The 12,092-nt window shown below is 42.3% G+C and overlaps 2 protein-coding genes across 4 annotated transcripts in view; both read left to right on the forward strand.

Annotated features, from left to right (window-relative positions):
- Positions 1-556: 556 nt before the first annotated feature.
- On the forward strand, positions 557-3,963 carry wdr89 (WD repeat domain 89). Its single transcript, XM_026152038.2, has 2 exons — positions 557-761; positions 1,479-3,963. Exon 2 carries the CDS (start codon positions 1,498-1,500, stop codon positions 2,632-2,634), a length of 1,137 nt encoding a protein of 378 aa, XP_026007823.1. The 5' UTR covers positions 557-761; positions 1,479-1,497; the 3' UTR covers positions 2,635-3,963.
- A 3,779-nt stretch (positions 3,964-7,742) lies between these two features.
- Positions 7,743-12,092, forward strand: part of ppp2r5eb (protein phosphatase 2, regulatory subunit B', epsilon isoform b) — a 51,056-nt gene continuing 46,706 nt past the window's right edge. The window contains exon 1 of one of the 3 annotated variants that reach the window (XM_026151045.2): positions 7,743-8,351. In XM_026151045.2, coding sequence (XP_026006830.1) covers positions 8,323-8,351 — 29 coding nt within the window. In that variant the 5' untranslated portion in view covers positions 7,743-8,322. Of the gene's footprint in view, positions 8,352-11,816; positions 11,997-12,092 lie in introns of those variants that run through there. The other 2 variants (XM_026151046.2, XM_026151044.2) reach the window with 2 other exon arrangements.

A 12,092-nucleotide genomic window follows, 5' to 3' on the forward strand; every position in this document is an offset into this window, starting at 1 on the left:
TACATATTTAATTTATATTTCTGATGCGCGGCAGCTGTGTTTCTTGAATAAGCTGATTAATCTTTCCTCTGCAAAATAATTAGACGAAACCCCGGTGCATGATGAATCAAGTCTCAGTTTAAGGACCTCGTAATTTACTTGTTGAGTATAACGTCTCAGTTCTGCTCTTTGATTAAATCCAAGCCTTGAGACTGGCTGACTCACTGCAGAGATACATTAAACCCTTTAAATTCTAAAGAGAGAGAGAAAGAGAGAACAGACATTTTTGCACAATTTTTAGCTGAGATAAATTAAAAATCAAGAAATGTAAATATATACAGTTTTTATGTCTTTTCTTACGTAAGCACAGTGTAATAGTGACATTTCCCACATTTTTCATTTTATTAAAAAAATTAAATATAAACTATTCACAAGGAACGTTATAATAAAGTGCACTGTGAGGGAAATAAATTCATAATAAATATTTTAAAAATAAAGATAAAAACAGAATATGAAAAAAAGTAATAAGTACGAAACGCACGAACGGAAATATGTCATGAAGAACGTTTCCACCCGGTCTGTACACACTGTGACACAAAGCACTTCCTCCATGCGTAGTTTTCGGTGAAATGAACTCAGTTACGTGTTTTTAAGAGCTTTAACGCCAAAGTCTTTTATTGTAATAACGTGGCAGTGGGCTGTTGTATTGTGTCCAGAATGGCGGCGGACGTGTCCAAACACTAGTGTGTAACACACCGGGAGTTTCCCTTCATTTGTAGCAGGTAGGAAGGTCGGCTTTAACAGCACGCGACACGATAACATTCACTACACAGCGATGAGCGATGAACGTGGAGCTACAGACCCCAGCGCCAAACTCTAAAAAAATCCCTAAAACTCGTGTTTAGAGCTAAAAACATGAATAATGGAGCGGTTTTGGAAGTGTTTTAATTTGGGGCCGAATTACAAAATTGGATTAGGCAATTTATTAAACATCATCAGCTGTGTTCTCATATGCGTATGTATGTAGCAAATAAAGAAAGCTGTAGATAATATACATTTGCTATTGAGTCTTGTTATAGGAGACTGAATTGTAAGCAGTTTTACTTTGGTGTTTCAGAAAGAAAAAGTTTAGGATATATTAAAACAAAAACAACTTTGTATTTTCCCCAGTGAAGCTACACACAGACTGATAACACTGTGGTGTAGGAGCACTGTTATTGCTGCATAATTTAGAAGAATATTCACAATTATCTGTGAGTGGGAGAAACTGTTCCCACAAGTCTCCTTCCACATGAATAAACATGGGCACATTCAGACCGCTGTGGAACTGCTGGTTATTACACAGTTGTAGAAAAGCAGCTCTGTATTAGCTTATAAAACCGATGAGTTGCAGGCACAGGTGGATCTCAGGGTTTTAACCACTGACAGGAAGTGAAAGACAAAGTTGCTGGATTTGCTGATCAGAGTTCTGTGTCTTTTTAATTATTCCATCTCATTAGGAACTCATCAGGAGCTTCCATGGAGGATTTGGAGGAGAAGCTTAAAGTTCTGTCCATTGCTAGGCGGTCCTGTCCGGAGGAACCCACCTACCTGCTGGATGTTGCCTTGCAGCCGAGTGGCCTTCTGGCGGTGTCCTGCTCCAACTTCACCATCCACCTGCACAACAAGGACACTTTGAAGCAAGTGGGAGAGTATCAAGGCCACAATGGGCGGCTCTGCGGGGTCACGTTTGGCCACACCTCCTCTGACCTCCTGTACTCCGGTTCTGCTGACGGGACGGTCCGCGTGTGGGACGTCCGCCAACCCGGGACGGAGGCAGCCCAGAAGTTTAAAAGCGATCCAGCGCACTGTTACTGCAGCTTCGACCTGAGCTGCAGTGACATGCTCCTGTGTGCCGGCACTGAGCAAGTGGACAGCGAGGACAGCTTCCTCATTTTCTGGGATTCCAGGAAACCGGCAGGTGGGCTTCTTGGGGTATACTCTGAGTCGCACAGCGATGACATCACACAGGTGCGCTTCCATCCCCGGGATAAGGACCGCCTGGCTTCGGGCTCCACAGATGGCCTTGTTAATGTTTTCGACCTCAGCCGGGGGGCGGAGGAGGATGCGCTGCTCGCCACCTGCAACAGCGACTCATCAGCGAGCTCAGTGTGCTGGTCCGGGGCCAACTACACCCAGCTGCTGTGCCTCAGCCACGATGAGGGGCTGCACCTGTGGGATTTGGGCCAGCTGGATACAGATGAGCCTCTCACCATCTTCAGCACCTCCGACGCTCGCAGCCTGACTCTACTGGCTGACGGGCGAGGCGTGGACTACCTGGTGGGGGGGCGGTGGCTAGAGGACACCCAAAAGCTGCTGGTGGTCGGCGGGAAGAACAACGGAGACCTCCACCTGATGGAGTGTGACGCCAGGGGTCTTCATCTGCTCAGGAGCCTAGAGGGTGGCCACGCCTCCACGGTGCGCTGCTTCCTGTGGGATGCAGCAGAGGAGGCGTTGTTCACCGGGGGGGAGGATGCACAGCTTCTGCTGTGGAAACCGGGTGGAGAGGAGCTCACACCAGGGAAAAGGGAGTCTATGAAGAGCGAGTCAGCTCTAAGACTCAAATCCAGACCTCATAAAAAACACGGCTACCACAGAGAAAAGAAGACGGCGTAGCAGAGGAACAAAGTGAACCTGACTGAAGCAGCCCTGTGTCCTACAATTTAAAGCAGCTCAGCTGCTGAGGACGATGTCAGTAAGCAGATGAAATGGTGTTCATCTTTGCCTCAGCTGTTGATAGATGCTGTTGTTTTTACTGTGCAGTTCTGTTTACAAGCAAAACATATTCTTGTGTGTCATAGCAGCCTGAATGTGGACCTTTTTAGTGTTTACAAAGAAACCAGCTTGCAGGAAAATTGCGACCAGGTGACTTTGAAAGGCAAATTGTATTTTAGTCTTTGATAAAGATCTGGTGGCCCCAGCTAACAAACAGGGCAAGTATTTAATATGAAGAGAGCTGTGTGTGTTTAATAAAAACTTTGGCATGCTGTGTGACTGCACCACAACAATCAGTCTTTATAGTTATTATATTTGTAGCACACAGGACTGGAGCATTTCTCTAGAAGCACATCTCAGTTTTTAGGCTACAATTGCTGTTCCAGCACATCACCAGCCACCATCCTGAGAGCTCTGGACAGCCTTAGTTCTCTTTGGCTGGACATTTTCCACTGATTGGTTTAGTGATTTATGTTCATTGAATCATAAAAGCAGCTTTTCATGTCTGTATTCTCACATTCATCTGTCCTGTGCCCTATGTGCTTGCTTACATCTGATGTTTTCCAGAAAGCGACACAAAGCGGACGAGGAGATGTCACTGTTTGCTGGTATCATAATCGTATGCTGCTGGGATTCACATTCATTGCCACCCTTGCTCTTTTGTAGCTACTTGACAGGTGTCACTCATGTTTTAGACTAGAAATGATTTGTCAATTAATAGAATAGTTAATCAACCAAAAATGACTAGAATTTAAAACTAGCTCCAGTGTCAGCTCCTGACATGGTACTCTTGGGGACAGAGGACCCTCCCACCTGCTGTTTAAAATTTTCGTTTGACTTAAAAGAAGAGGAGTTAAAACAGCTTGTTTGAGACAGATGAGAGAAACAAGCATTATTCTAACACTGGAATCATGCAAAGCTACTCAAGCAAAGTCGAGTATAAAAATCTGGAGCTGGAAATGAGCAGGAAGTGTCCAGTTTCTGTAAAAAACAATGCATCAGATTTTCAGCTGTTTTTGATTCATTTTGCTGTATCGCAATCGATGGTTGGGCAATACAGGACTTTTTATGATTTCTCAGCTTTGAAATGTTGATGTGGGTGTTTGTTTTACATGGATCAAATGATCAATCAATGAATTTAAAAAAGAAGTAATAATCCGCAACCCTGCTTGGCATATTCTCACATTTACTACTACTAATAAACAGCATATCACTGCCAGTCTACTGACACTGAGCATTGACATGATTGAGTCTCTGGTTGATCAAACCCACAATGAGAGCTATTTAGGCCTACCCCCCAGTAAGGTCAGAAATGAGCAGAATAACTACAAGAAAAGTAAACTGTAGTAAAGTAAAGTTGCCCAGATTATCTTCCAACACCATTGTAGCACATATTTAAGGGTTTCCATGGCAGAATACTGGTAAAAAGTGGCACAGATGTGGCGCAGTCAATAGTAAATAAGAGCCACCATGTGCAGGAATACGTCTCCAAACACAAGGATTCATCTCCAGGACAAGGACATCTTAAAAACAGTAAACTGTTTGTTATAAGTGAGGTTTAACTGGTATTGTAAAGTTCCCCGATGACTGATTTCCACTAAGTACAATGAAACATACTATGCATTAAATCTTGTTACACTGTATAGTATGACATACTGACAGCTTCCTCCTATATCCATTTTTACACTTTCTATCTTCTAGTTGCAATGATTCCTTCAGCTGGCCAGCTGTTATTACTGGATTACTTCCTGAAAGTCACCCGAGCTGCCCGGCACAGTGTGATCACGCTGAGACTGCAGCTATCCTTCTCAAATGGCAGCAAGTGGAATAACTAGACTGGCAGTGCAAGTGTCTGTGTGTGTGTTTAATTCTAGCCAGTGGAGTCATGCGGTGAATCTCATTCACATTAGCGATCATTGCGGTGACTCAGGCTTCATCTTTGCATTCTTTTAACCATTCATTACTCTATGAATTTTTTGCAGTGTGAAAACATCAGCTGAGTCATTACATTCTATTAGTAAATACAGACAGACAAAACAAAGACGAGTCTTTTTGGAGTCTCACTCTGGAAGCTAAATGATATTTACATGTAAAAGGAAAGAAAAAGCTATCCAAATTTGGTGCACCTAATGTACTCAGTTTCAGAGAGGACTTCACATCCTGTGTTTTACTATAAATGTTTGGTACCTTAATGTGAAGTTTTCACAGGACTCTGTGGAAACTAAGTACACCCTCACTGCTTCCACAGGATTTAAGAGGGTAAGTAGCAGCCACATGCTGCTGATCAGATGCACTCGATTAACTGATCTTCAGAAAGCGTGAGCAGCCCTGTAACAGCAGAGGTTTTGGCGGTTTTAGCTGTGCATTAACATAATCCCACAATCTTCCCAGAAGTGGACATCACAGCAAATTCACCCCAGGGTCAGACTGTGCAACGTGAAGAGAAATGACAAAAAACCCCAAGAGCCACAGCTCAGAGTCTGCAGGCCCAGACAAGTTAAACGTTAAAGTTCATGACAGCACAATTAGCAAATACTGAACAAGTATGTCTTGTTTGCAAGGGTTGCTAGGAGAAAGCCTCTTCTCTCAAAACAGAACATGGCAGCGTGGCTAAAGTTTGTCAAGTTGCATCTGAACAAACCACAAGACTTCTGGAGCAACATCCTTTGGACAGACGAGAGGAGAGGGGAGATGTTTGGCCAAAATGTACACAGCCTTGTACCAGCATATCAGCACAAATGCTAATAATAAAGCACAGGGTGATGACCTGGGCTAGTTTTGCAGCTGCAGGACCCGTCCACCTTGCAGTCACCGACTCGACCACAACTTCCTCTGTACACAAAGTTTTCTTAAGTCAAATGTTAGGTCATCTGTCCAACAGATTGGCTGCAAGGGTATGGTCCAACAGGACAGTAATTCCAAACACAGCAGCAGATCTACAACAGAATGTCTGAAAAAGGAAAGCATCAAGCTGACTGAAATGCTGGACCTTAAGTAGGCTCAGTATAAACGAATGCCCAATGAACTGAAACAACATTTTGAAGACGACTGGGTAAAATTCCTCTACAATGATGTGAAAGACTGATAAAGTCATTAAAGCCATAAAGAGCTATTTCTGTTAACATTGGTTCTACGAGCTACTCAGTCACAGGTTTTTTAAACGACTGCAAAGCCCCAGGAAAACTGACTTCTTCACATCTGTATATATATATAATTGCACAGAAAAGAGTAAACTTAAACTGCAGATATTACTGAAAGACAGTGATGGAGCCACACAGTTTTTATAGAGTGACCACAATGAGACCATTACTGAGAATGGGGTGATGGAGAAACATCATCTTTTCTTTTAAATATCTGTTTATATTCTTGATAAGTCACTGTATGCCTAACTGCTCATTTTTGGTCACCCACATGATTATTTGTTCACTCATATGATAACCAAATTGATATGACCCCTGACTGCTTAAAAAACATAATACAGAACTATTTCTAAGGTCATTCTTTTAAAATTGTTGATAAAGTCCATGATTCCTAATTTAGCAGTGTAGATGTGACGCTAACTTTGCTACAAACTAGGTTTTACTACTAAAACGTGTTGATATGGGAAATACAGCTGTAGAGAAATGGTTCCTCTAAGTTGTGTGAATGTAATTTTACTTCAGTTAGTATGAACAAGGCCTCTAGCAGGCTTCATTGTTACAGTGGCAAAACCAAAGTGTGGTTTCACTGGTCAATATGATGCAGTTTTGCTATTTCTGTCCTTAGTGACAATGGTGAGAAAACACTTCACTAGAGATTCTGCTGAGAATGCTCGCTGCCTAAGACATACCAAATCTTGTGGAGTTCTGAATGAAGCCAAAAAATAATAAAAAATCACAACCAACATTACACTCACCAAAGATACTCCTTGAAAACTATGAAACACCAGTTTGACTAAAAAATGCCAAAGGACTAGAAGAGAGGGAAATGATAACAAAACAGCAAACTCAAAGAGACGCAGCTAGAAGGATGAAAATGATGAGGAAGCAGATGAAAAAAAAATCACGAATAAGTCGCAGGAATCTCTCAAGAGATGCTGTGACTACATAAAATGAGGAAAAATGACACTAAAATTACGACTTAAAAAAGCAAAGCAACCACAGTCATAGAAAAACACTGGGGTATGAAGTTTTTTTTTATTTTGTATGAAATGTGCGAAACCTTTATACACGGCCTACTGCCTCATAATTGGCCAGTAATCCACACGTTAGATAAAACTACCCCTGGACACAGTGCGTTAATACTAATAATTATTGCTACTTACACGTTAATGCATCAGTAATTCAAATACATAAGATATAGCTAGGCCTATGTAGCACTTCAGTTGACACGTTTCCAGTATAGTGACTAATATGAATTATATGGTATATTGTTTTTTTTAATAAAAAATTATTTGTATAATTTGCTGTAAAGTTGGAGCAGAAACTATTTGCAAATGTGTTATTTTAAAAACCTATCAAGCGAGAGAAAACCAATACGTGAGCGAGTAAAGGAAACACCCATGCATGCCCTAGCATTAGCTATATAGCGCATTCACAGACCTATATATCAGTTATGTAACTCTCGCTGTGTTCCTCTCTAATTTCGGTTCTAGGGCTGAAATGCACTCGTCTTTCACACAGCACCGCCTCGGCTGTGAGGAGGTCTTCAAAAACACTTATAAATGTGCAATAAACGATTGGGCAGAACGAGCGTTAAAATGCGGATACATAGAAGCGAGGTGCAGGGCCGGGCCTCGGACAGGTTTAGCCTCATTCCAGCACGCTGCCTGGTGAAGCCTCCACACATACACACTGTACTTCGCTCTCTGCCTCGATCTTTTTCCTTGTCCCTTCTCCTCTACCTAACCGACGGATTCGGAGCCTCGTTTCTCCGTGTTGTGATTGATAGTTCTGGCTGTCCAATCACAATTGCGGACATCGCTCCCTGCAGCCAATCAGCTTTGTACGTGGTTCAGATGCTCGTCCAGCACGCTACGCTGTGTCTCTGTTATGTGTGCCATGGTCTCAACCCAGCAGTGTTGACAATAGGGTGAAAGGAAACAGCCCCGGATCATAGACGAGCAAAGAAAACACCAAAATCCAGGGTTTTTGGGGAAGACGAGCGAGTGAATCAATAACAGGAATGTAAATGCGTTAACGTAATCGTTTGTGTGTATCGTAGGTGTATTTTGTAATTAATGGGAGTTTGAGGATTATTCAGTTGGAAGGAAGGCTACTCGTGGGTTTGGCTGTTTCAGGCCAAAGATTTTCCTGCTGCTCCGCCGCTGCTGGGGAAAGGCTGTTCTTACCGAACTGGAGGTAGCCTAACTAATAGCCCGATAGCTTTCCAAACATAGGATAACTCCTCGCCGCCGTCTCCGTTGCGAACCGCAGAGGATCAAGGTAAAGTACTACGATTGGAGGGCTACCAGCCACTTGGTCGGCTGCAGCTTGTCGGGCTCGGGTCGGGACTCGGGACGGTGTGTGTCTCCCAGCCTGGTCACTCTGTCAGTCTGTGAGCGCTAGCTAACGGTAGCAGCATTAGCACTGCCCCGTATTTACATCTGGGATGATGGGTGATCGCCCGAGCCCGCCCAGGTAACTCTATCTTATTAGCACACATTGGCTTTGATATAATCGCAGGTTTCATTCTTTTAATCAGCTTCTTGTGTTTCCTTTGATTGGTGGCGGGTCTTAAGCTAAGGCTACATGTTCAACTTGAGCTAACCCGCGATAACCGTTGCACTAACGTTAGCTAGCTACCAAAAATATAATTTCTAAAGTAAAGCTTCAAAGCTTTGAAATGAAAGCCGCTTTATCTTCATGGCTATACTATCTTAGAGCTTTATGTGTTCTTTGGAGACGACTATCTAGCGTTCAATGCGGCTTTGTAACGGTTATTCGAGATGCTAACACTGCTAGCTAGTTAACGCTAGTGAGGCTATCGCGCTGTCAAGTTTTGAATGCTGCGCTGCCTCCTCCTCCTCCTGCTGCTGCTGTCGCTGCCAGGCCCGATTTGCCCAAGCTAACGCCAGCTCTCCCGAACGGCTTCATTTTTAACCTTAGAGTTGATGGTCTACTTTGCTGCTCTAGCTGATAACAGCAGTAAATATGTGACATCAAATTGCACTGTACAGGAACTAGGGTTTATTGAGTTATTTGCTGTATGCAGCGGCCCACGGGCTGGTTCGCTCAAAGTAAATGCTGCTGTTTAATCCTCGTGAGTTGAAAAAGCCCCATGAACCCAGCATGAGACAAGTTTAGCTTTCCTGTCAAGTGAAGCCAACTGTCAAACGGTGTGGCGATAATCCTACATGAACTTTGACTGGCTGTGCACTAAGAGGCTGTTTCTGACAGGCTCGTACCTCTAAACTTGTCATCTTATATTTTCTTGCACAGACCACCATTGTTTCTACATGTTGAGTAATGTGTATAGAACCGTTAGGAGGGAGAGAGAGATCATCACCTCTAATAACAATGTAGTGACATTGTAGATGAGAGGTGGTGGTGATGAGTGGAATGCATCGGGCTAACTTTAAAGTATTATCGTACTACTCCTACTTTTGCTTTTATTTTGCCTAGTCTCTACATCCCCAGCCATTTATGGGAGGCCAGGTGTGGCCTTTCATATACTCATATTGCACTGTCTGTGTTTTAGGAGGGTTTACTCCTGTTCCGTGACACATCTGGCTCACCTTTAAGGTTCTAGAGTTTAACCATGTTGTTAACAGGTCCAACCTTAACTCAGATAACTTAACATCCAAAGTCTTCTGTGTTTATGACAAGGCTGGTACATTAACTGCCTCCTCCTTATCAGCTCTGTGTGGTTTTGTGTGTTTGTGTGTGTGTGTGTGTGTTTGAAAGTTGCTGAGTTCATTTGTACTTAGATGTGTGAACAGCGCAATTCACCCATGAATGAATCACACCAATTAGACGGGCTGTCAGGTTGCAGCATTCAGCTGATAGTAGCAACAGGAGACTTTCGGAAGTATGAGGATTCAGTACAGTAAGCCAGGGATTCATACTGGTATTGTTAGTTCAATTTGTTAGCAATTTTTATTGGATGGATATGTAAAGTAACCTGTCTTCTTTATGTTGCTGTGACTTGCATGATACTTGCATGACTCTGGTTTTTGGGAGGCAATAAAAGCTGCAAAGCAGGATGAATTATTGGATTTAAGGGCATATCGTGTGTTTAACTTACACAAAGTTAAACACACAGTTTGATATTGACTGCTTATATGTCGAACTGCACCATATATTTTCAGTTTTGTTGACTGATAAGATGACATTTACTGCTGGCAGTAAATATTGAAAAACACTTAAAAAAATGTTTTTTTTACTTATTATAATGAACACTTATGTTTTCCTTAGCAAAAAAAGTAGAATAAATAACAATAAAAGTACGTTAAATAAAACAGTCTGTGCATTTATAGATTTCTTTTGGTATGGATGAGCTGAAAAAATAATTTAATTAACAACCAAAAAGTGTCTTTGAGGATCTTTTTTCTGAAGCAAGTTATTATCAGAGTCATGTTATTGAGTGTTGGCCAGCCAAACCAAGACAGCTGTTGTTGTTGCATAAGGCTTTACTTATTTATGACTTTATTTATTTTTTATTTTCTACTACTTCTGTGATGTTTAATAAGCCGAATGTACTTCTAACAATGTAGATAATGATTTTGCAGGCCTATATCAAGGAAATGTTTTTATTATTATTTTTATTTCCATGAAATAAAAAGAAAAGCAGTTGGGCTGTACCAAAATATGACTCTTGTCGTATTATGAAAATTTTGGACACTGCAACCCTGTGAAAAACTAAGTACACAGCACAATCAATAGCTTGTGCAATCATTTAGCAGCAGTATGTTGAATGAATAGTTTTCTGTATGCCTTTATAAGTCTCTCACATCCCTTTGTAGGAATTTTTGTCCACTCTTCTTTAGAACGTTGCTTCAGTTCATTGAGGTTTGTGAACATTTGTTAATGCATACCTCTCTGTGATCAGGGTATGGTCTGCAATACCTTGATTCTGTTCTTATTCAGCTATAGTGTTGTAGATTTTCATGGTGTGCTTTGCACCATTACCCTGTTGCATGACCCAGTTTGGGTAAGCTTTAGCTGTCACACAGTCATGTTTGACTACAGAATACTAGTTCATGGTGGACCAGTTCAGATCCTGTGGCTGCAAGACAAGCTCAAATCATCACCCCTCTACCACCGTGCTTGACAGTTAGAATAAGGCACACAGCTGATATGCTGTGTTTGGTTTTCTCTAACCATCGTGCTGTGCTTTATGGCTAAACATCTCCACTCTGATCTCATCTGTCCAAAGGACGTTGTTTAAGAAGTTTTGTGGTTTGTTTTGATGCAACTCTACAAACCTGAGCCATGCTGTCTCGTTTTTCTTAGAGAGAAGAGGTTTTCTCCGGGCAACACTTTGAAACAAGCCATATTTGTTGAGTATCTTTTTTTTAAAAATTGTACCTTCATGAACTTTAACATTTAACATGCTAATTGCGGCCTGTAGAGTCTAAAATGTAGCTCTTGTGATTTTTGCAAAAAACTCAAGACACATCCACCCCATAGCTAGGACACACCCAAATCCTCAAGACCAGCAAACTGCTCAAACTTCTGCTTTTATTGAGGTGCTCACACTTGCTAATGATCAACAACCAACTGCATTTGATCAGCAGCATGTAGCTATTCTTAATTCCTTAGAAAGCAGTAAGTGTATACTTAATTTTTTATAGGACTGCATAGTATGTTTCAAGCTGGTATTCCTCTCATCCACAGCACTGCATTCCTGTACATATTTGTGTGTGCATTTTTGTTCCCTTACTCCAGCTCCTTTCTTTCGGCCTTGCCATTGCCTGTTTGTTGACTTCCTGTCGTACAGCAGCTCCCTCCCTCCTCTTCCTCCTTCCCTCCCTCCCTCCCTCCCTCCCTCCCTTTCGGTTGGTCTCCCTGTTGCTTGCTATGCACCCCTCCTCTCTCCTTCCTCCTTGTTCTTTAATCCCACCCTCACCAAGCCTGTTTGGATGTCATCTGTTCTCTTATGTAAGAGGCATGGGAGGAGAATGGCTTTGGTGCTTGGGTGCCATACGCCTGACCAGGCGGCATAGTCTTGCTCTCCCTCGTGTGTTGTGTAGTGTTGTCGCCATTAGCTGCTTAGTGAGAGAGAACGATTGAACGTGAGGCACTGATGGTTGTACACAGGGATTCCAGTGGTCCTATCCACAGGTAAGAAAAGTAGTGTGGCTGTACAGTTTTTAGATTGTTCCGAATGTGACTAATCGCAATTTTGTCACTTTCAGTGGTGCTGCAGTGGAAAAGCAC

The sequence above is a fragment of the Astatotilapia calliptera genome, chromosome 19 (genome assembly GCF_964374335.1).
Source record: "Astatotilapia calliptera chromosome 19, fAstCal68.1, whole genome shotgun sequence".
NCBI classification, from domain to species: Eukaryota; Metazoa; Chordata; class Actinopteri; order Cichliformes; family Cichlidae; genus Astatotilapia; species Astatotilapia calliptera.

What these genes read in the sequence shown, in the direction of transcription:
- wdr89 (XM_026152038.2), top strand. Translation starts at nt 1,498, where the DNA reads ATGGAGGATTTGGAGGAGAAGCTTAAAGTTCTGTCCATTGCTAGGCGG.